General features: G+C 45.6%; 1 protein-coding gene across 1 annotated transcript in view; it reads right to left on the bottom strand.

The window, feature by feature from the left end:
• Nucleotides 1-25941, bottom strand: part of galnt14 (UDP-N-acetyl-alpha-D-galactosamine:polypeptide N-acetylgalactosaminyltransferase 14 (GalNAc-T14)) — a 93244-nt gene that overhangs the window by 59212 nt on the left and 8091 nt on the right. The window contains exon 2 of the mRNA XM_076155130.1: nucleotides 12289-12458. Within this exon, the coding sequence (XP_076011245.1) occupies nucleotides 12289-12458 (170 nt within the window). The remainder of the gene's footprint in view (nucleotides 1-12288; nucleotides 12459-25941) is intronic.

Raw genomic sequence — 25941 nt, 5'->3', positions numbered from 1 at the left:
CCACATTGATGTATAAGAAAGGAGTTAACTACAGGCTAGTGAAGACGATGAGGCACCTATAACGACTGAGGCCCTGATATGCCTACAGAAGTGTGTTGGAAACCAAAACAAATCTGAAAAGGAACGCAAGTATCAGACTTAACAGAAACATTGGGTTGATAATGTTGCTGTGTGTCTCCTGGGTAAGCCTGTATCATCCTGATAAATTGCAAAAAATATCTCAGGTTTTTGCATAAATAAGCCTGTTTTGCAGCCCTTTCTGCCCCTAGTGGACAGATACAGTAAATACAGGTTTAAGGTATTCAGTTAAAAATGGTCTGGCATAGTCACACTTGATCCGATATCTTTCGTGGACGTAAATAAGATATTTTCACTTTTTATTCCGTTGAAAAGCTTGCATCTATCCACTCCTGTGCCAGCTGAGCGTGATAAGATTGGTGAAGCGTCAGATTAATCACCACTAGGGGGCCGCGGCGGTTGTTGTTTCACAGTCCACAGCTCATATTTACAATAAATCCGAGACATGAGCGGCGCCGTTACATGCCCGCTGATTGTTGAAGCCGACGCGCCGCTCCTGGCACCGGTGCTATTTCCTCCTCTCCTCTCTCCTGTCCATTGCTCTATTAACCCAGACTATTTGCATGGACTATTCCATTAGGCGAGTGGACAGCAGAGCAGATGAGACCAGAGAGGGAACTGAGGAGGGAGAGAGAGGGGGGGGACAAGACGACAACAGGCAGCAGCAGAGCCTTGCAGGATAATAGTGAAACGCCAGAGTATCCTGACAGAACAATTTCCTCCCTCCATCTTTTCACCCCCCTGATCTCTCTCTCGTTCCCCCCTCTCACACGGCGTTGTCTGATGAGGCTGTCATGTCAGGAGATCGCCTGATCCATCTCTCTTTCCCCCTTTTCTCTCTATTTCCCTGCCTCTCCCTCCTTCCATCTGTCTTGCCCTCCGTCTCTTTTCTCTCCATTAACCTTTTATTACTGCTTCTCTCTCTTTCTGTCTCTTTCGAGTGCCCCGTTCCCCCTTCAGTCTAATTCAGAAAATTATAATCCATGAATTTATAGATGAATGAAATGAGGAGGGAACCGTATTATCCCCTCCGGTCAGCAATCTTTCCCCCACTTCTTTCCCTCTCATTGAATCATTTAACACGGATTCAACTGATCCTAAGAAAATGATGTCTAATATATTTAAGAAGGCACACAGGAACACTTGAGGCCGGCCCGCATGCTGATTTTGTGACAATCACGCGTTAAGGAGCCGAGTTCAATCATCTCTTTGGTCTAGGGGTCCGAGACTTAGCAATACCTACAGAGGACAGGATTGTGAATTTGCTGGTGCGCGTCTAATTAAATCAAATCGTGTGAAAGTAAAAAATAATTTGCAGGGGAAACTATTATACTAATTTGCATGTAGTATAATAGTGCTGGAGTTTGTGTTTTCTGTCCAGTGAATCCTAGAACTTATTACACCAAATCACCTCATTTTTACAGTCAAATCATCTGATATAAAATAATACAATCTGATTAAATGAAATTGTGTTGTAACCTCAATCACCGCATCCATCCTGTGCAGGGGTAACGGCTGAGCTGGAGCATTTCCCAGCATTCAATGGGCAAGAGGCGTGGTACACTAGTACACTAGCACAGGGCAGCTGCAGCTCCAAAGTATTGTTTTGTATTGAGAAATACAGATAGAAATGGTAAATGAAGAAACTAAACCTACATGAAAATACAAAAACACAATGTTCTGTGAGAATGTGGGAAATTCTGCAGTTCCTCCCAAAAAAAACTATTTGTTAGGTACCCCAGCTGCAAAATCACAGTTTGACTACCGAGCCTGTTAGAGTGAAATCGCCAATTCACTCGACTCCCTGTCGTAACACTGAATCTGTGAGAACAGCTGGTGCGGCTCCAGCAATGTCATTTTCCACGCTGCATTTGAAGAGATTCTGCTGATGTTGTGACAGGTTCAAATGTGTGAAGATATAAAGATGTAAGGAAGAAATTGTGCCGTAGATTTTTTCATTTGAATATAAAGTATGGACGCATTAGAGGCAATAGCGCTGAACACATAGTCCAGTTTTGGGGGTTCATGGTTATAAGGAGGATGGAAAATATGGAAAGAAGCCTAAGAAGAGAGGAAGTAATGAAGAATTTTGAATCGAGTACACAGTAAAAAAAGTACTATGTGTGTATCGAGACGTACATCAACTATCTACTTGGTTCTCTTGAGCACTGCACCCTGAAAGTTGCTGCTCGAACCATTTTAGCCTTTTTCTCTGCTGTTTACGTATTCGTGAGTTGCTTTGAATAAGCGCGGCGGATAATTGGCCGCAGATTAACAACGTGTTTTTTTTGGGGGGCGTGACTGGCGAGTCCAGGTGTGTTTGTTTCAATACTCTGGTGCGGTTGTTAACTTGTGTTTGACAAAGTCTTCACGCCCGAGTGAGCTGCTGAGAAGCCAGTCAGCCAAATGTAACGCAGAGTAAGGCGATGTTCCACCCCGAGTACAACATCTATATATATGTTGCCACGCTCCATTTGAGCCCATGAGCGCTCCGCCGCCGCCGTTTGCCGCCGCGATGATCCATCTGCATTCTGGGTATTTCTCAGCTGTCGTTATTGATCACTTCAATAAGGGGAAACACTCCTGCTCTGCACTTTGTCCTTGTGTTTATATCTCTGTGTGTGTGTTCATTACGCCCTTCAAAAGCCTATCTGCTAGATGCATGTGTGCGTAAATATACACATTCTTCAGTATCTTCGTGTGAATGTGAGTGTGTGTGATCTATAGGAGTGTGTCTGACACGTCTCTGTGCAGTTCATCATGCTGAGCTGTGGCTTATTGCTGTTTCCACAAAGGGAGGAGGCAAATCTAAAATGAAATTCAGTGATCATTACACAGCAGCTGACTGAAACAACCACGTAGTGTGTGTGAGTGTCTGTGTGTGTGTGTGTGTGTGTGTGCGCAAAGGTATTCTGGCGGTTTTCCATTTGAACGCACACGCTTAAATGAACATGTGACCTCCAAAATGAGTGTGTATGAGCATGTCTGTCCGTCCCTGCACGTGTGTGTGTGTGTGTGTGTGTGTGTGTGTGTGTGTGTGTGTGTGTGTGTGTGTTTAAGAGTAATAGCAGAAGAAATGAAGTGACTGTTCAGCAGTCTTTGTTTTCAATAGCCTTGCTGAGCTCCGAGCGTCTGGGCGCTGGGCTGACCTTGGCAGCCTGCTGCAGGTGGAAGAAGCTGAGGTGAGAAACTGTGCAATGGCGAAGACACGACCCGTTTGATTTTCAATACCTATCTGCAATAACTAAGTCATGGATTCTATGGTTGTTTTTTTTTGTGCGCCCACTACTTAAGATCAATTACTGATGATGGAGCTATAGCCATTTCACTACTACTCAGTCTTGGCGGAGGTATGTGCCATACGAGTGTAATGGTGTAATCGTGTCTTTGTCTTTTCTGCTCGTCGGTCCATCAGCGGCTGCATTTCTTCATTTTCTTCTTTGTTACATTACATTACATTACGATCATTTGGCAGACGCTTTTATCCAAAGCGACTTATATTACATTACCACCCTTCGCAGAGGGGGGAGCAATTTAGGGTTCGGTGCCTTGCTCAGGGGCACCTCGGCAGGGACTCGAACCGGCAACCCTTGCCAGCAACCGGAGCTCAGTGGGTAGAGCGGAAGCTCCCACTACTGCCTCCCGTTCTTTCACTCCCAACAGTGAGGCAGCCGAAAATCACGGAACCCGACACGCTGCTCTCCCAACACCAAACTGCAATAAAACTCAACTTGTGTGTGTGTGAGTGTGTGTTTGCCCGTGTAAAAATTGTGAGTGTAGGCATGTGGGTGTTTACTGCAGTGTTCTACTTGTAATTATCAGCAACTCAGCAGGGGAAGCTGATGGTGCTTTAGTGTTGTTGTGTGCTTTGGCTTTTATGCATGCGTGCGTGCGTGTGCGCGTGTGTGTGTGTGTGTGTGTGTGTGTGTGTGTGTGTGTGTGTGTGTGTGTGTGTGTGTGTGTGTGTGTGTGTGTGTGTGTGTGTGTGTGTGTGTGTGTGTGTGTGTGTGTGTGTGTGTGTGTGTGTGTGTGTGTGTGTGTGTGTGTGTGTGTGCATTAAGGAGACATTGAAAGGCTTCAGCGTGAAGTTACATCCAGCTGTTCTCAGCATCATCAACTTAAACCCCGTGTGGCACGAGTCCAGACAACAACAACAACAACAAGCCGACTCCATGTCTGCTGGTCTGTTCCACCTTCTGCACAACACTACAGACAGACGGATCTTCGTGCAACGTTCAGGCGTTACCAGACCACCCTTTGTTCTTTGAGATCAACATCGATCGACCTGAGGGTGGCGCTATGACAACAAGGCAAATTTAGATACTAACTGTGGAACAAAACGTGGCAGAATCCAAGAATAGTTCCTCGCTAACAAAAACATATCAGAAAAGCTGTGAGACATTGAGGGACAGGCAACAAAGTGCCATAGTCGTGAGATGTTTAGGGACCGGGCCCAGAAAACAAAAGAGTCGTAGTCTTAGTCATCATTTGGTGCCGAGAGCCAAGCAGGAATATGAAGTGTACGTGTTAAACATGCTATTTCGATCATTACAGCACTGTCAATCTCTGCCGCCTTTCCTGTGTCTCGCGCACACACACACACACACACACACACACACACACACACACACACACACACACACACACACACACACACACACACACACACACACACACACACACACACACACACACACACACACACACACACACACACACACACACACACACACACACACACACACCACCTCCATGGATCAGGCGGTATTGACTGTTCCCTGGCTCCAGCTCAATTTAAATAAAGCCTGTAGCAGAGATGAGGAAGAATTGGAAGGTGTGAAGAAAGGAAGGTGAGAAGGGAGGAAGGGAGGAAGGGAGAGAGGGAGGAAGGGAGGCCAGAGGAGTGAAGCGAAAGGAGGGAGGAGAGGTGTGAGCGTTAGAGCGAGAGAAGGATCAGAGCTGCTGGAAACAACCGGTGTAAGAGCAAAGCGCACGCACACACACACACACACAGCACAGGAGAACAAGGAGAAGTGGATGTAACAACAATCTTTCTTGTAAGGAGTCGCAGTGACAGGATGGTTGACGGGCACTTACACCAGCCAATCAATGAAGGCAAATCAATACGTGACTGGACCAATTGATGCCCTCACTACCTCTCTCGCTCTCTCTCACACACACACACACACTGACAAACACACACACAAACACACACGCACACACACCAAGAGACACATGAGAGAGAGAAAGAGAAGGAGAGAGAGACAGAGTTGTTTAAAAAGTCTATCCTAATTTTTCTTTGTTATTCATCTGCTTGTTTACCTGGCTGTTCCAGGAGGCTCTCTCTCTCTCTCTCTCTCTCTCTGTATCTCTCCCTCTCCATCTCTCGCCTCCTCCCTCTCTCTCTCTTAACTTAGCACAGAGCTGTCAGACCCTTTCACCTCGGCTCCTCTCGGCACTGCAGTTTGATGTGGGAACATGCGGCCCGGTGCTCTTCACACATGTTTACCAAAATCACAGCCGAGGGAGGGAAAGGTCCACTGGAGAGGAGAGCTCCAATTCATGCATTTCACATCCGGATGCCAAACGCGGTTTCCAGCCAAACCTGACAGACGCGGGCATGTCAGGGCTGAAGCTGTGCAGCAGAGGGACACAACAACAGTAAAGACACCAGGACAGTACACACTCTTATCACACTGTGAGTCATCATCAGTGCACCGTCTGTGCTTTCCGTGTGTTATTTCTGATCAAGTGGTGTAATTTGCTTTTATGGACACAATTTCCCTCCATCAGCGACGTCTCTTTGGGGAAAACACTAGACAACAAACAAAATGCACTCGACAGCTGGACATGGCTGCTTGTTTAAGTTTCACCATCCATGCCTGAAACACACACAGGGGACTTAAAAAAAAAAAAAAAAAAGCCTGTCTTTAATCTTCCTCCTCCTCCTGCCTTCTCTCCTCACCCTCTCCATCTCCCCTTCGCCACTGAAGTGGATTTAAGAGGTAAAGAGAAAGGAGAAATCAATGAAACATCAGAGCTTTCACTTGGTTTCACAGTTTGGGGCGACTTCAATGAGCAGCTCGGCCTCATGTTTACAAACATTCCCTCCTCTCTCACTTCCCGCCGCTGTAATTCCCGCCGCTCATCAACAAAAACAGCAACGCGGCGGGGAAAAGGGGAGGAGGGGGAATTCAAGAGGGCGATGAGCTGAAGTACGAGCCGCACGGACCTAATCGAGCATCGCGGGCGGACGTCGGTCGTAACGGCGGTTAGCGCGGTAAAGCGGCTTAGCATCACTGTCACTCTGCTTTTGTCGAGCAACAAGGTGCTTCAGAGCTCAGGTTCCACATCAACAGATTACCCACAATACACCCAGGGAATTTTCCTCGCTTCACGCAGCGCTGTGGGCTTAGGCTGATGCTGTTTGTTCATAAACAGAGGAAGGTGCTGCTATGTGGTTTGCTGAGGATTAAAGTCCCAATCCCCAATATTCAAACATGAGTCTCATATAGAACCCATCACTTTGTCATCAGAATCAAAAAAAGTGTTCCGCCGATCCATCACAACTCAACTTAATCAAGAATCTTTGTCTGGAAAACAGTTATTTGTCATATTTTGTCCACAATTGTCCACAATTTTTTTTAAACTTTCCCTTTTCGCAACTTGAACAGTTAAAATATATTGTGTCGACCTCAAAAGTTGTCAGGGGGGAAGAAAGCAGGACGGCGTCTCGTAAACAGATTTGTTTCCTTGTCGACAGTCATGGTGACTAATGGCTTTTTCTGTGAGAATGAAGACATTTGGCTGCTCGCGCCTTTTGTCTCGTCGTCAATCAAGCAAACGCAGCCCGGCAACGTAAACAAAATCATTACTTTAGCGCCGAACGATGGGCGTGGGCGCCGGCGTCTGAGCTGGAAATAAGAACCGTCTGGGAGGAAGATTTCTGCCTTTCCTCCTATTTTCTTCCTTTCGATCAAATCAAATTAATCGCCGCCTGCTTCCGAGCGTTCCCGTCTGGAGCAGGTAAACAGGCTGCATGATGGGGAAGTTCACTTTTTCCACTTTGTTTTGGGGCTTTTGTGAGCTGAGGAGGATCATCAGTGTGGGAGGCGCGTCTGTTAATACACTGATTAATGTTTAGCTGCATGTTGTGATTCATGGAAACATGACTAAGTGCTCGACTGAGTGTGAAAGGATGCTGACGCCAGCTCACACACACACACACACACACACACACACACACACACACACACACGGTTACTGAATGACTATGATTTATTTAGCGACGGCGTTCAAGGATCGCTGGGCCACAATGCAATGAAATAATTACTAACCAAGGCGGCGGACCGTCGCCTCGACAACACAGGCCTGTCACTGGCCGGCGATGTTTACGCCGAAGATGCCTCGGCGACAACAACAACACCGCCACAGCATTATCACGTCTCCTTCTCCTGGCAAAACAAAGAATATGACTAATGCGTTGTGCATAAGTGCGGGACGGCGCCGCGTTCGGGGGGAGACGGAGGGAAACGTGTTTGGCCTTTTGTCGTTTGATTATCTCCCCCTCCGACGCAGTGTGCTTTTGTTTCATACCCTATCAGATCTCGTGTGCTGTTGCCGTCCCGTGACCTGCACGGTGACACTCGCGTGATCCCTCCAAGTGTATTTCGAAGGCGAAGATAATGAAACAAACGTCCTCCAACAAAGCACGTTTCTCATCTGGACCATTCCTCTTGTATTGTTCCTGTTTTTGCGTTTTCCTTATCTTGTGTCAGGACGGTTTGGGTCCGTCTGTTATCTGCGGCGGTACCCGTTTCCGTGTCGAGCCTTTTGTTGTGTTTTATTGTACAACATGTTTCCTCTCGGCGCTTTATCAGCTCATTGTCTTTACGCTTGGATCTAATCCCCGCTGCTGTTTGGCTTAAAGACTGTCTGTCTGTCTGTCGGAAAGAGAAGCAGACGGAGGGAGGTTCCCCCACTCACAGAGATAATAGCAAAGCACTGGAGTGGAGTGGTTTGAACACACACACACACACACACACACACACACACACACACACACACACACACACACACACACACACACACACACACACACACACACACACACACACACACACACACACACACACACACACACACACACACTCCGCATGTGGCAATTATCTCTCCCCTCAGCAGCTTGTGGCATCTCTCCCATCTCCTCCTCTCCTCCTTCTCTCCCTCTCCCCTAATCTCCCCTTGTGCCTTTCCTTCCTCCTCCTCTCTCCTCTCCTCTATCACCCCATCTTTCCTATGTGCCACCCCTTGCTCGCCTCTCATTTCCTCCCGCTCGTCCTCCTTCGAACCTGAGATAGCGACTGCACTTTCCTACACTCAAAGAAAAAACAATCATGATGCAGCGTTAAGGAGAAGGAAAAACATTTTGGGTGAAAGGAGGCTTGTTTTTGGGATGCGGCAGCTCTGCAAACGCGTGCTGAACCACCAAAGGCCGGGATACACACACACACACACACACACACACACACACACACACACACACACACACACACACACACACACACACACACACACACACACACACACACACACACACACACACACACACACACACACACACACACACACACACACACACACACACACACTTGTTGTTGACATCAAGCCTGGAGCTAAACTTTGTCTCCTAAAACACAAGAGAGAGACATTTCCATACAAACATACACTCTAAAACTAATTGTGAATCGATTCCTAAAATCTCCACTAATCCGATCTGATCCCTTCACCTCCTGCTCCTTCCTGGATGTTCGAAATTCCAGCCGGTGGGAATTTCAGGTCAAAACCCGACTTCTCCCGTCTTCATTGGTGATGAGGCGCTCCCGCTGGGAAAATAATACACTCGGCTGCCTCCTATCTTCAAACCTGCTGTGCTGCAAACCTGGTGGAGCTCCTCTGCAATAACAGTCATCCAGCAGGTTCTCCTTTATCTTCTCAGAGATCAGCTGTCCATCAAAACGCCTTAATCTTCATCTTCAGTCGGGGTTGAAAGTCATTGTTCAAGTCCACTGATTGTTTCTGGGTCATTTGGGGTTTAAAGACAAAAGAAACTAATAGAGAAGCAGATGTGAGCCTTCAGAGTTGGACTTTTGATGATCAAGTAAGTGTGTTCCTGACTTATCATGTAAATAAAACAAACACTGGAACTCTACACTCGAAATTCACACAAACACACACACACGCACACACACACACCTGAGTACATGTAAACTTGTGATGGACATTTGTTTCACATCAGATGAAACTTTGTGTTAGACGTGATGACGATTCAAGCTGAACGTGCCCGACCTTCACGCACTTCCTGTCAAAGTATCACTTCCTGTTTCTCTCCTTTTCTGTGCTCGATTCACATAACACCTCACCGCAGGATGTTGGATTTAAACTGGCAGTCGGTGTGTGTGTGTGTGTGTGTGTGTGTGTGTGTGTGTGTGTGTGTGTGTGTGTGTGTGTGTGTGTGTGTGTGTGTGTGTGTGTGTGTGTGTGTGTGTGTGTGTGTGTGTGTGTGTGTGTGTGTGTGTGTGTGAAGGTGTTTCTAAGAACACACAGCTTGTGGATTTCTCTGCAGATTCTTCCTCGTTTTCCTCTCGCAGAATACAAGCCGCTATAATTTCTCCTGCCAAGCCCTCCTCAGATCTACAGCTACACCATAACTGAGTTAAGGGATAATCACATAACACTGAATGCCCCTCCGCCACACACACACACACGCACAGACACACGCACACACACCCTTCATTGCTGTTCTATAAGAGATAAATGAGCGCTATCAGCCCCCTACCTCCCTGCTAACAGATTAATGCGTAAGCATAGCACGATCCAACCACCCCCCCTCCCACTCAACCTTTTCACTTTCTTACTCTCACACACACACACACACGGACACATACACACACATTTCTCAGCCGCCTTATGTCAGCTTGACAGTGAATTTCCCTCCTCCGGAAACACAGCAGATGATGCAGCCAATCAACACGACGTGCACATTACGCACATTTGTGTGTACACACACACACACACACACACACACACACACACACACACACACACACACACACACACACACACACACACACACACACACACACACACACACACACACACACACACACACACACACACACACACACACACACACACACACACACCATCAGAGGCAGCGGACAAGCTATGATTGATATTCAGAGCGATCAGACATGGTGCATCTCATCATACACTGATAGTACAGAATACATCTTCAAAACGTTGCACACACAGATTAATGTCCTTATACTCTTTCATGTGTGTGTGTGTGTGTATGAAATATGTGCCAGTTATGCGAACAGAGTTAAGCTTCCTATGCCAGTTGTGTAGCCGTAACCTGCCCCTGCCCGCTGCCACCACCGCCGCCGCCAGCTCTCTGGAGCTTGGTCGTGCTCAACGTCGCTGCTAAACTCACCGCCCACAGCAGCTACCCAGCGGAGCGCCCGGTCACGGCGAGCGGCTGTGTGACCTCTACTCTCACCAAGAGGTCACCATGAATGCAAATGAATCCAAAAGGTGCCACACAATCCTTTTATCCAGATTCTTAAATAGCGCTTCAATACTCAGACTGTGAGATTTAAATCGACTAAAGCTGCACAATCCACTAACAGTGATCACAGAAGATACTTAGAAAACAGTTCAATCCTCCATGAAATACAAACTGCCTGAGTCTCATTACCTTTAGTTTGGACAAAAGTCATAAAAACGTCAAAAATGTCAAGTGATTGTATAAAAACATTTCTGGATACACACCGAAACGTTTTTGTGATACATTGCCGAGAGAATTGTAACGTTTCCAGTCATACCTGAACTACTTGGTTGTACTTTGCAGAAACCTACACGGTTTTATATCATTTATATGCAAGAAACAAAGAATATACCGCCACCTAAATGTACAAACACCTTGAGTTTGGGTATTAAGCTCGGAAGATAACGTCCAAGTGTAGGTTTCTTTAAGAGGGGAGAGAAGTGAGGAAGCAGTGTGTGTGTGTGTGTGTGTGTGTGTGTGTGTGTGTGTGTGTGTGTGTGTGTGTGTGTGTGTGTGTGTGTGTGTGTGTGTGTGTGTGTGTGTGTGTGTGTGTGTGTGTGTGTGTGTGTGTGTCTCACACGTTATCCCTCCACTGGAATTCTACAGAAGTTTTGTTTTTATCTCAGACAAATGAGTAAGAAGGCCGCCGCCATCAAAGCGCCGAGCTCCTTATCGTCACGCGGGGCGGCGTTTCCACTAAGAGGATTTCGAGCTGCCGTTTAATTTAATTTCTTGGCGGACAGACGGATTAGTAATTCTGTTGGTTTGTCCGTGAAAATGCATTCGGTGAGTAATCTAAAATTGTTTTAGCGCAGATAGAGGAGTCATGATGAGCTGCTGCCATGCTGCTGTTCCTCTCTTTGGCTGCACACACACACACACACCTGTGACCCGGGAGCGTGTGGTGCAGTTGTTTATTATGTGTTTCCTGTGACAAAGCGTCATCTGTGTGCGCTGGCGGGACAGATCCATACATCAAGCTGCCCGTCTGCGTGTGACACAAACACGCTGTTGCTAAAGGTCACAACAGACAAAACACTCGGCTGTTTCTCTCGCTTTGCCAGACAAATTTGACCTTTTCTCAAACATATCTGACACTTTTTACCAAAAGGTAAAGCCACGCTGCAGTGACACAGTGACACAGAGCTCATTTGTGTCATCATCACCGACAACTGAGTATCAATTACAGAGAGTTTGGATTCATTGGCAAGGCAGCGACATTCCTGAAGAGAGTCGGTGTTAAACACTCGTTTGTGCAAAAACTTGTGAATCGTCACCCAAATGAAAGGTTTCAGTGGAGAAATGTGTTTGCTTCCCGCTCAGCACCTGATCGCCGTCACTGCGGTGACCTACATCATCCCTGTTAGTCGGTAGGATGGAAATGAGCGTTTCAGGCGGTTGCATCATGGAGAGATGGAGACATAATCAGGGGACTGTTGGGTCCATGCAGAGGCGCCAGATGGAGTTCTTCCGCTTGTGTTCGGTGCTCTTATGTTCAGTTGTGTTGCTCAAATGTAAAAAAATAAATAAAAAATTTTTGTTTTAGGTGTTTGTGGGTCAAGAAAGACACAGATCATATGTGTGTGTGTGTGTGTGTGTACCTGTAGTGTCGAGTGTCTCGCAGGGCTCGGTTGCTGGGGATGCGCTCGCTCTCCCTCTGGTTGAAGGCGTACAGGGTGTAAGGGTCATCGCCAGGCCGCCAGCGTCGTGCGCTCAGGTAACTCCGCTCGTCGAAGCCCTCCAGCATGTCCTCCCACTCCGCGTCCGACATCTGTCAACCAATCAGAACAGTCGCTCGGTCAATAAAACACTCAGAGGAGATGACTGACAGTAGCTCGTGTGTTTCCAGTAATCAGACAGTGGATCAATGAGTGGATTCAACAGTTTGAGATGATTACAGTTGAGTGTGTGATCAGTGTGTAACTTCTAACCATGACACAGTGCCTCTAGAAGCGTTTAGAGGTCATTTCCCTGGACAGTGATTCAGACAGTTTTCCTTTCCACTGTTAGGTATTCAACAAGATGAATGTTGTACTTTGTTCTCGCCTCATTTTGGGACTAAATGCTGCACTTTGTCTTTCCGCAGCGTCTGAGCGTCAGGTTTTGCCCGAAGGCTTGGTGTCGCCCCGGCTGTGGTGTGCGAGCGCCGCCGCCACTCTCTGCTGTAGCCCTCAATCAAACAATCAAACAATCGGCCAGTCAATCAATGTTGCACAAAGTTTTATCGCTGCAACATACGACCGCAAAATCTTTCCCAAAGAAAAACTTTTTAGATTCCTTCTTTTTTGGCGTTCAGATAATAAAAATAAGCCTCAGTCTTCAATGCTGGCTGGAGACGAGTAATCCATCACCGCAAACATTTAGTCACTTCTTTTTTGTCACTTATTGTGTGGTACTGCAGAGGCATTCAAGGACATGCTGACATCTCCGGAATTGATGGATGGCTGCTGAAAAGCGCGGCGTTCAAGAGGGTGTGTGTGTGTGTGTGTGTGTGTGTGTGTGTGTGTGTGTGTGTGTGTGTGTGTGTGTGTGTGTGAGAAACTAAGCTGGATGACAAAAGAAAATGTTCGCGCAGACACCGTGGCAATGTTTGTGTGAGTTTGATCGTCTCTGAGTCTGAAAGGATACTTTTCAATAGCGTCATCATGTTCGTCCTTGAACACAACATCACGACTTTGCTACATCTGAACACATTTTGCAACCAAATGAAGTTGCATTTATCAATATAAGCTAAATGTCTCCAGGGCTTTAATGTGTTTTGACACAAACAGCCACAAAAGAAAATCCAAGCAAACCAAAAGTCATGAGAACAAAGACAGAATTGTGAAATGTTCCTAGTCGTAGGCATCGTCCATGACAAACTTAAGTATGTATTAATGTATCATATTAACCACATAGAGCCCAGCACAATTTCTGATAAATCATTATTTGACACGTGCGCCCCTAGTGGTTGTTTTGGGAACTACACATCATGCTCAGACCACAAACAAACTACATTACAATCATTTGGCAGACGCTTTTATCCAAAGCGACTTACATTACATTATATTACCACCCTTCGCAGAGGGGGGAGCAATTGAGGGTTCGGTGCCTTGCTCAGGGGCACCACGGCAGGGACTCGAACCGGCAACCCTCCGGTTCTTAAGCGGAAGCTCTACCCACTCGACTACTGCCTCCCACTACTCTACAGTTTATGTGCAACGGGCTTGAAGCCACCTCTTCAAACCAGATTTGTGTGTTCAGACCTGACCCCCCCCCCCCACACACACACACACACACACACACACACACACACACCAGTGTCAGGAATAGCCAGGGTCAAAGGGCAAAAAAACACCACAACATTCTGTACTTCTGCCCCTTGAAACTCAAATAAGTGGGGCAATAATCCACAACAAGTTTCTGCTGCCGATGCGGAACAGAAAAGGAACTTCAACGGCGCGACGCTAAACTTGTTGACAAATACAAACTGTGTGAAATAAGTTATAAAATGTTAATGTAGCACTCGACATAAATTCTGTTCAGCATCTAACAGCTGGAGGAGAAAAACACAAGGTGGCGACGACACAAAAAAAAAAGCTACAGTTGCACTTTGCGGCTGCTGGATCTCTGCTGTGAGGTGTATGAGTGTGTGTGTGTGTGTAGTTTATCACTTGTGCAGGTTTATGTGTAAAGAGGGAGTGTGTGGTATTTGCCCGCGTGTGTGAAAAACCCAAGAGTTTATTTGTATGTGTGCATCATTTGACGGAGCAAATACTGTGTGTGTGTGTGTGTGTGTGTGTGTGTGTGTGTGTGTGTGTGTGTGTGTGTGTGTGTGTGTGTGTGTGTGTGTGTGTGTGTGTGTGTGTGTGTGTGTGTTTTGACAGAGCAGTGTGTGTACAGTGTGTGTTTGCGTGTGTAGCACACAAACAAAAAGGACATTTCCTCAACGGGGCGAGAGACATAAAGAATGTACAGTATGATTATCTTTTTCTCTCTCTCTCTCTCTGTCGTAAACATTACACAGGTGCTTCAGCACAACCTCCAGGTGATATTTCTCCCAAACGACCACACACACACACACATACACACACACCGGCACAGTGGAGATGAATGAACACACGCACACATGCGCACACGCACACACATACAACATTTACAGTGAAGCAGCAGCCTGGATGGAAATATGCAGAAAACGAGCAACTCTCCTCCTCCTCCTCCTTCTTCTTCTTCTCTCCTCATTATTCAGCCATACGACTTGCTGATGTGACACATTGTCTAAATGGGGCCATTAGAGGACTGGGAGTCAGTGTGTGTGTGTGTGTGTGCATGTGTGTGTGTTATTCCGGGACAGGTTGCTAGTTCTTCCCCTGGTGGCTGTAACAACGAAGCATGAAGAACAAGAGAGAGAAGAGGAGGAGAGAGGGGAGTGAGGAAATAAAGGGAGAGAGAGAGGAAGAGAGGGAGGAAGAGAGGGAAAGGGTAGAGAGAGGTCAGAAGGAGAGAAAGGTAGAGAGAATAAAGCGTGGAGGCATTTGAAGGGAGGAGAGAAGAGGAGAGGAGAGGGGAGGTGGTTAAGAATGGATCAGAGGAATGGAAAGACAAGACAAGAATAACAGCGAAAACTGGGATGAGATTAAGCTTATCTCTGTTTCTCTCTCACTCACATACACACACACACACCTGAAGAATTGTTTACATCTCATCTATGCTATGAACTCGGGAGAGGCTGTGTTCAAGGACCGCTGGATTCCTTTACAAAATAACACACACACAGCTTGTCTTCTTAACACACAGTGCTATCCTCTTAACTCTTTTGATAGCCATTTACATGAGCAGACATTCAATTATCAGACCCCAGGCTTGAACTGCTGGACAGTCACTCTGTGTGTGTGTGTGTGTGTGTGTGTGTGTGTGTGTGTGTGTGTGTGTGTGTGTGTGTGTGTGTGTGTGTGTGTGTGTGTGTGTTGTGCCAAGTCACCGACGAACCTATTAATTCATCCAGACGAGACAATGTGATACATTTGGAATCATAATGAGGAAACTTACACGCGCACACACACATTTGTCACGTCATTGTGTGCTTCTTGACAGCTCACACTGGAGCAAGACAGCAGAGGTAAGAGAAAAAAGTAGGAGCGAGAGACAGAGAGAGTGAGAGAGAGAGAAGGACAGGACAGGGAACACAAGGTGATCGGTGTAAAAGAAAAAAGGTTGTCAGTTTGAATCCCTGAGAGGACTCTGTCCCATTCTGGCTCCATCTTGTGTGTTATTGTGTCTTATTTCACACCGAGAAATCTTAAAAACAAGTCGGTGCATTTTAGACACAGTCGTTAGAGTAAATGCAGCGGAAGTGTTGACAGCGGCTCTGCTAATAGTTAGTAAGAAGAGTGGAGACAGTAGAATCCACATGAGTGAAAATGTCCAGCGTGGGATGTGTGTGTCAGACTCAGAGAAGAGTGGAGGGATGAAAGAGAGAGAGAGAGAGAGAGAGAGAGACACAGAGAGAGAGAGAGAGGGAAAGAGGGAGGGAGAGGGAGAGAGAGAGAGAGGCAACATCCCAAACACAGAGCTGCTGCTAATGAGAACACTGCTGTTTGAACACACAGTGTCCTTGTCTATGTGTGTGTGTGGACATGTTGAGCTCCAATTTTAATCCAATCATCATCATTCATTTTTGTTTTTTTTCAAATATTGTAACACCAGTAAATTGATAATGCTGTCTCCCTCTCTCTGCAGTGTGGGAGGAGTATTAACCCTGTATGTGCCCCAGTCAGAAGATGAATTACCTATTATATGCAAAGGAAAAATTACTTATGGAGTGTGTGTGTGTGTGTGTGTGTGCCAGTGCATTTCATCTAGAATTATGAACAATGCCTGCCTCTCTCTCTCGCTCTCACACACATACACACAGAGACAGCCACATACACACAGAGACAGCCACACACACACATATATAAACACACGCACGTCACTGCTATTATGCGCGGATGTATCGCCATGGTAACAGCTGTAACAAAGCAGCGAAAGAAAGAAAAAAAAAAGTGTGAAACCTCCATTCTTCTTCTTACATTATTTATGGGCCTTTCAGGGGCAAATTAAAGCGTGCCGTTTGACGCTAAATCCCTCACGTCACCACGCCTTTCACCTTTCCTGAATTAAAAAAATGATTAGCGCCTCTGGTGAGACGCAGGGCAGCGCCAGAGAGGTTGTCGGTTCATCTCTCGACCGGAACAGGAAATCAGAGCGTCCCGAGGAGTCCAAACCTGGCAACACAACGTTTCAGCTCATTATTTAGCAGGGTTTTTTTTCTGTTATGGTTGCATATCTAAGTTATAGAGACTTTACTCCTTTAATCCTGTTATCTCAAAGATGCCAATTTGATTCTCGTGCCCATGAGGTATCAAACTTTTGTCTCCTTCGTAACTAATTATCTTGTTACACGGGGAGAGATGGATAAGCTCCCTGTAAAGATCGTGACTTCGTATTTTTGAGGCCGACTTTAAAAGTAGCTTGGGGGGGAGTGAGGCCATGGCGGTGGAAACAATGAGGCTTCTTTTGATTGATCAGAGCTTCTTTTTTTGCTTTAATCAGGTTACAACAGGCAGAGTTTCTCTTACAGATAATATTCAAATGTGGCCGGAACCGGGGGGCTTTTTTTCTATTTTATCTATCTGGAGATAATAATGAGATAATTAAGCCATGATCTTGAGAAAATTGAGTTTGATATCATGCAGAGTTTAATTAATTTATGAAAATGCATTGAAATATTGTACGAGCGGAGACACAGCGCTGTGGAAGTTTTGGTTTGGAAGTTGGAGATATTTGGTGTTCACTTAGCAGGTCTGTAACAGAACCCAGAGAGAATCTATATACTACAAGTTGTTACTGTCATTATCATCACGTAACACAGTAAAGTACTTCTACAGACTCAAACTTCCATTTTGGTGAAATCCGTTTAAGGAAAATAAAGGCCAAAACAAAATGCGTTGAATTCAGCCGACGAGCTCGACCAATCAGTGAAGGAGGACGAGTGTGACGCCACAACCTTGATGCTGCACAGAGAAAATGAAGCACGACCGTTTGCTACCAGCAAATATTCCTCTCCTCTCTTCTCCCCTTTCATCCCCTCTCCTCCTTTCCTCTCCCATCTCCTCTCCTCTCTCCCCTTCTCCCCTCTCCTCATATGTGAGGTGGTTGCTGTTTGTTTGAAGTCAGGGCTTATTGAGCTCAGGTCTGGAGAGAGCACAGCTACATCAATACAGGACCGAAAACACACACTAACACACACAGACTCACACACACAAATTACCTGCTCCTCCCTCTTTCTCTGCCTGTGTGTCTCCCTGTCTCTATGTTCAACTCTGTCTCCCACCTCACATACAAGCAGATAACTCTCTCACACACACACACACACACACACACAGTGCAGTCATCAATTAAGGGTGTGTATAGATTTCTCCCTGCAGCAGTGGTGCTTGTTTGGTTTCTACATCGTTTTCGGTTCCAGCTCATACATCTCTGTCTTTGACCCATACACACACACTGCAAAACTCACTTCCAAACCAATACAAACGTGTGCAAGCACAAATAAGCATCCCCGAGAGACCCACAGGGGAAGGAGCACACATACTAGACACATGTGTACCGCAACAGACACACACACACACACACACACACACACACACACACACACACACACACACACACACACACACACACACACACACACACACACACACACACACACACACACACACACACACACACACACACACACACACACACACACACACACACACACACACACACACACACACACACAAACTGGGGTTGAAAACTACCAGCAGTGCAATGAATCATGGGAGCACAGGGACAGGAGTGGAATTGGTCTGACAGCTGTTGGGTGGTATGAGGTGTGTGTGTGTGTGTGTGTGTGTGTGTGTGTGATCCGCATTGTGTATCTCGATCTCTAAATGTGGGGGGGGGGGGGGGGCGAGGGGTGTCGTCAAGTGGTTTGTGTGTTGACAGAGTAAATAGCTGCTCCAGCACTCATCTTGCCTTTAAAAGCATCTGTAGACATTAAATATATCTATTAGTGATTAAATAATTTTATGTGGACAAACACATACACACACACACACACACACGCTTATTTGTAAATAATTCAACCCAGTAAATGTAAAAAACACATTTACATTCAGCATTTCAACACTCAACACAAATACATAAAAACCTGCCGGATGAAGCCTCAGAATGAAGATTTACAGTCAAGCTGGAGTGCCATTAAGCAAGCCAGTGAATCCCTACGAGCTCCGGGGGTGAGCTGCTGCGTAGCTTAGTGTGACCTTCGACCTCCCTGAAGGAGGAGGCAGAGGGAAGAAAAGGTAGCACTTCCCCACAGGGATCAAGGGAGGATCACATCGCATATTCATGGTTCAGCAAAGTGGCGGCGATGAGAGCATCCACCGTGAAGTGAGAGAGTGACGAGGAGGAGGAGAGAGAGAGAGAGAGAGAGGGGGAGAGAGAGAGAGAGAGAGAGCAAGCAAGGGGGTGAGAAAGAGAGAGAGAGGGAATATGTTTGCAGGTGTTTTCATCTAAGATTCTCTTTGAATTTAAAGTATTTTCCTTCACAGCCTGTTCTCCAGAGCTCTAAAGAACCACACAACCAAGGCCATCCTTCAGTACTTGCGCGCGCGCGCGTGTGTGTGTGTGTGTGTGTGTGTGTGTGTGTGTGTGTGTGTGTGTGTGTGTGTGTGTGTGTGTGTGTGTGTGTGTGTGAGCATGAAAGCTCACACACACACACACACACACACACACGTACGTGCACATGCATATGTATGAGGTGGCAGATGGGAGGCAATTTAAACCTTACGTTGTACAGACTCACATTTTATCCTTCAAACACGTAAATGAGATGAAACATGAATTACTGCCATTAACGCCACTGACATCTGCTAATACACAAATAACAGAACAGCACTGCAATAGAGAGAAGCAGTAGTTTAAAAAGTAGCAAATTATTATGGTTTTATGGCCGATTAGGGCAATTTAACACATTCAATGCCATTTTTCAATACACGATATATAATACAGATTTACACGTTTAAATCCTGGATCTTTTTATCTTACAATTAGTGGAAATTTAAGGAAGAATTTGGTTGAACAGAAGCGTGTTTACTGTAAAAACTGTTTGCAGAGCAGCGGTGGACCATTTCATCAAACGCCGTGATTACAGTAAATCAAACGTGCCGACTTTTGGTGAAGTCAAAACACACACACAAGACTGCTCCTGGTTTCTCCTTCACATCACTCCATCGCCTTGCCACGCCCTTTTCCTATCAGTGTTTAAATGACACACACATCCTTGCTGCACAGCCATCTGAGCTCATTTATCCACGCACGGCTATTCAAAATTCCTCTCCCTCCTCCTCCTCCTCAGGAACCTTCATTCGTTGGTGAATATAAAGAATTGTGCGAGTGTGTTTGTGTGTGTGTATGTCGGTGTGAATGTCGTTGTTGTTGTGAGTGTGTGTGTGTCGAGGGGGTGTTTTGCAAACACTGCAGAGGGAAGCAGTCTGGGAGCAACAGCAATAATTCAATCTCTACAAAAGCCATGAATAAAAACAAACTTAAGAGAAGTGGCAAAATGCAAAATGTGCTTGTTCTCTTCCTTTATTTGTCTCCGTCTCTTTCACGCCCTCTCTCTCTCTCCCTCACACACACACCACATCTCCCTCTCTTCCACCTCTGCTTTGTAAAAACCTCCCAGAAGAGGAAAAGACACAGAGATTATTTTTTCATATTTCAGCCCAGTTTACACACACACACAATGTACAGCTGGCAAAAGACAAATAGAAAAAGTAAAAACTAATAAAAGGCACATCTGACGCACACATCTACTCACTTCCTGTATTGGCAGGGTATACACAGTAATGACAATAATGTGAGAGAGAGAGAGAGAGAGAGAGAGAGAGAGAGAGAGAGAGAGAGAGATAGAGAGAGAGAGAGAGAGAGAGAGAGAGAGAGAGAGAGAGAGAGAGAGAGAGAGAGAATTACAGATTTGAGTTTTCAAAGGGGAGTTGAGCAGAAGGAGGAGGAAGAGGAGGAAGAAGATGACAGAGAGGCGCCTGTATAAATCCTCCCAGTAATATTGCTTTCTTCACTCTCTTGGCAAGGAGATTAAGTGCTAATGGAGAGGCTGTATCTGCTATTTGCCCCAACCACAACAATAATGACAACACCGACGCCGAGCAGCCGCGGTGGTAATGACAACTACAGCGGCGCCACGTAAGGCGGCGGGACGAGTCAGCAGGGAGACGACACACACTCTGCACGGTCTACACACTACACAAACAACAGCAAAGTATCATGACGCTCTTACTCCTTCAATCCAACTGTTTCATACTATCGAGACTGGGGGGGGTCAAAGGTCAGCGGACATGCATGTGGACCTTTGCGTACCAACTCTATACCGTCTGTAAACAACAATGGAGGCCTGGATTGCAGATGATGTCAGGCCAGTATTGAACTTCTCTGCAGTGTGTGTGTTTTCCTGCAGAGTGAACCCTCCTGATTTAGAACAACCACCGGCCCCGTTATATAATGCAGAGTTTACCGCTGGTAATCCACAAGTTATTGATTGTTTGATAAAGCTTTATCAGCGTCAGTCTGATCGATCGGCTTTACGCCCATAGCCCCGCCCCCTCTCCCAGGTGGCTGTGGAGCCGTGCAGAGCATGAGAGCAGCTTGGGTTCACCTTCATCACACTGCTTGTGGTTACAGCTCATCTCTAATATTTGCACATTACACATCAAGCAGACTCATGCGTCCTATGATAAATATCTGGCTGTTTACTTCCCTAGGCAAGAAAAGAAATGAAATAAATAATCAGACAATACTTATTATGCTGAAGCGCACACTAATCACACAACTGAAGCGACATCAAGCAATCCAACATATTTAATTAGAAACTTAACAACCTTATCACACGCTAAGGCGACATTAGCTCAGCATGAGGAGATCAACAAAACACCGCAGATTAACCGCAGACACGGAACGCCGTAAACACGTTACACATCAGGTTAACATTTGTTAAATAAGGCAGAGTGACATCATTAGTTCCCGCTGAGTGACTAAACAGGAATCTGACCCAGCAGGGGCATGAGGTCCATCAGCAAAAACTCAAAGCGTGACACTTTGACTTGTCACGGTTACATTTGGAGTCTGGGCTTATTTTGGGAGGCGAGCGTCTGATACCGAGACGTCCAAATCCGACACTTAATCGTTTCGGAAAATCAAACCGGGACGGCAATAAATAACTGTAAACCTCAGCCGTCAAAACTCTTTGCCAGTTGCAGGGTTGCTCTTCTCCTTTTTCCTGTATAGCTCATGTCAATAGTGCTACTCAGCGCGCCGTGCTTTAGCGGCAGGGAGGCCAGAGGATGCCAATACACGACTCTGACAGGGGAAGCAGGGCAGAACTGGCACTGAGCGGAGGAATGACACGGCGTGCACAAACGACTGCTGACAGGGAAACAGCTTGTAGCCCCTGATTTAAACCAGTTCATTTGCTGCACGTCGTCTCCCTGTTGTCGTGAATGGGGAGCAGTGTGTGTATGTGTGTGTGTGTGTGTGTGTGTGTGTGTTTCTCCTTCAGTTCTGCCTTTCCTTTCCTGCACTCTCCTCCACCTCCCTTTGTCCCTCAATCAGCACGTTTCCCTCTGTTTGTCTATCTCACCTTCTCGCGTTTGTCCTGTCATCTCTCATTCACTCACTCTTCTATCCTTTACTTTGCCCTCTATCCTCTCCATCCTCTACTTCTCTACTCCTCCCTTCATTTGTGCTCTCTTTCTCAACTTCTCTCTTAGGTCCTCTCTCTATTTCTGTTGTCTCTTGCAGTCAACAATCAAATTTAGACTCTTGCAGTGGCGTATGAATATGTAGTAATATGAAGCTTCAAGATCATCGTATAAATAAAGAACATAAAAAGTTTAATTAAAGCGATTGGTAACATTAGTAACTGCTTTTCCTAATCCAGAAATGCTCTGTATTTTGTTTCAAAGACAAGTTGGCGTGTTGGCTTACAGGTTTTGTTCATCTTAAGACTGAATCACAAGGTAGAAATGCCACAGTGAGGAAAGAAAAATGATTTTGCATGCATCATTTCAGATCTAAAAATACTTTTATACGATTATTAATTAATCTACAGATTATTTCGATTAGTCGATTAATTAATATGGACAAGTATGGAGAAAACCGTTTGAAAACAATTGAAAAGAAATCAGAGAAATCTCCATTTTATCCTCTTAATCCCCTTTTCGAAAACAAAATATGGGCATCAACGCAAAATCTGACCCATATTTTGCCCAAACTGAGATTAACGGTGAACAAAGGACTGGTGTGCTGGTGATCAGGAGCTGTGCTGCCACAATCCACCCGAATGTTTACAGAATGCTGCCTTTTTCCTGTTTCTGTAGGCATGTTCAGGGTCTGCTGGTGGTCTGGCTGATAAATGTGTTCACATCTTGGAAGCCAACAATAGCAAGAAAAATGTGTGAAGGGGAAATTTAATAAACTAATCTTGCCTTTGGTCACAATGTTCCCTGCAGCTGAAAAAGAAAGGGTGTTCTGATGGCGTCGATAAGTATGAGCCAGGGAAGCCAAGGTGGGAAACCTTTAGAATAGGGTGTTCTCCAAAGAACCTCACTCCTCTCAATTTCATTCTGAACACCTTCACCAACCAAATTGTCCAGTAGCTTAGATTTTGGCCTCCTCAGTAAAGCTGAGGCTGAGGCTAAGGCTGAGTCATCCTGTTCAACAAGGCACCTTACAGCCCCATGTGCCGTGCTGATCTGGGGAACCTTCATAGCATGGTTGACCATCAAATGAAGTGTATGGCCAGCACATCAGAGGGAAGTGACCCCTTCTCTCTTTAAGATTCGATATTATCACGTACAACAGCCAGTTTATCTCTGAGAGAGAGAGCACAAACCTCTCTTCGGGCCTTTTCCAGCCAGGCAGCTATATTTCCAGCTGTGTGCCGTTCCTCCAGTGGCCTCACTATATGGAGTCAACTCCCAGTCCTCATAAATGAAGTGCTAGGTGACCCCTAAGTATGCCTCGGTGACAAAACATGTCCAGGCATTGGTGGAGATTGAGAGCCATGTTTGATTTCAGTTTTTAGAGTTCAGCTTTTATTCTCTCCATAGCCTCGTATCACTTCTCCATCAAAGTAAAGTGGTGCCTAGAGGGAAGTGTGTACCCTGGGTGAAATGTGTTGATCATCTCGTATCGTTAATGATCTTTTGTAGAATGCTATCAGAGGACCCAGCAGCTATCTGCAGTGTGCACGCAGTGGTGTTCTTCTTATGGATACAATCTCCCACAATGCTTTGCCTCTTCCTGTAAAGAGACACATGGAGCACATTAGAGTAATAATAACAATACCAGACATGCAAACATGAGCCAACATTGTGGAAAATTAATTAAAATTTCACTACTTTTAATATTAGGTCAAAGAACGATGAGCTATGATTTTATCTAGTGATGCTACTCACTGCAGATGTAAGTTGTGCTCATATGAAGCACGACCTCATGCTTGTGTAGGGACAAAAGGTAAACCGGACTTTCTCTTTTGTTATAGAAGTACGCGGGTTTCCTACGCTTGAAGAGGTCGCGGCCATTGTGATGAGAGGGGTAGCGGCGAATCAAAATGCTGTGGCGTAGACGTGATGCATCAAGAGACACGAGACCCAACGATCGACAAGCTTTAGAATTAAATGGTCTTTTTAGGTAAATACAGTATGTCCTTTATATTGTACACTGAGGTCTGACGGCAAAATATGAGAAGCGGGAAAAGAGGTTTCTGCTGAAACAGAATGAATCTTCACTGACGGTGACGGCTGAGGAATCTATTTAATGCCTGAGAGAAGCAGGTGTAAAATTGTTGGAAGAAAGAGAGAGAGCGAGAGAGAGCGAGAGAGAGAGAGGGCAATAGTGAATTGGGTCAATGAGAGATTTGACATTTCTGGCTCTTCTGCTCATCATATCATGGTTACTGCCAACAGCAGCAAAAGAATATTGCAGCAAAAAGATGAATGTAGTAACTTCACTTCCTCTGCATCATAAAACAAACGGACAAACTAAGTACCTGTAATCCAGTCACGGTTTGATTTTTCCCCTCACTTTTTACCCGTTGCTGCTTCCCCCACTTCCCTGCCACATCAGTGAAAATGTGTGTGTTAGTACATGTGTTATCAACAGCCTCTAGGCTAGCTCTTCAACATGAATGGTCACGTATGAGTGAGTTTAACACGGATACTTCACTTTCCCCCACATTCCAAAATAAAAATGAAAACTCACAAAAGAATTCCAAATAAATGAACACTTCTGGTCTTATTCAATAATATTAAGGAAATCAAATGTGTTGATACTTTGCGTTGAGCCACATAGAAAGGAGTGGGGGTGTATGTTTTCTAATTTTGCTGTGATTTATTATAGATGGAGATAATGGCACACACTTTCACTTTCTTCCAAGGGAATTGTTGGGACGCAGCCTTCCCAAACTACAGGGAATGAGTGTTTCACTATCAGACGATCCATCTGGCACTTGAAGACACGCCGCAGAGCTAAATTAGGCTAAATTAGGGTGAAGTATGCTGAAGTAGTCGAAAAGTGTACAAGAGCCCCGGAAACAAGAAGGAGAAAGCTGCCTGAAGCAATGGAGGGCTTGTGAATAAAGTGAACAGCTCCTCCTGTATTTGAATGATGCATTGTAAACACACTGAGTAAGACGCAGGATCGCTGAATCTGCCATATCAGCAGAATGATTAATTACAAATTTCCACTAAGATGATTGTATATCTAAATGTTTTACTATCATTTCTTGGATTTTCTTGCTGGTTGCTTTTTGATTTGCGATTTCAGTGCCGCCTACTCCGTTGACCTATTGGTGGTGTCAGGAATGAGGCAAATTTATGAATTATTCTCAGTAGGCAAGGGAAATGGTGAAAGGCGGAAACGCAGCGAGGAAGAAACTGGATGATCGCCACCTGTGGATTGTGAAAATGGTTTTATTCTCCCATTTCCTCCAGAAGATCCGATTTCACTCTGGACCAAGAGAGACGCTGCTTGCTTCAATACTGTGCAAAAATCCCTAATTCTGTGTCTTCAAATCTATTCTCTGCCACTCTGTTGATAAATGGATCTCATGTACATCTCTGGGAAAACATTCAACAGATTAAATGAGTTTACTTTATGACTCTAGATGGATC

This window comes from Genypterus blacodes, unplaced genomic scaffold (assembly GCF_046128005.1).
Source record: "Genypterus blacodes isolate CSIRO-AG114 ecotype Tasmania unplaced genomic scaffold, CSIRO-AGI_Gbla_v1 ptg000064l_1, whole genome shotgun sequence".
Taxonomy (NCBI): domain Eukaryota; kingdom Metazoa; phylum Chordata; class Actinopteri; order Ophidiiformes; family Ophidiidae; genus Genypterus; species Genypterus blacodes.
Note: the sequence above shows the minus strand (reverse complement) of the source record. Positions and strands in the feature narration are given on the sequence as shown.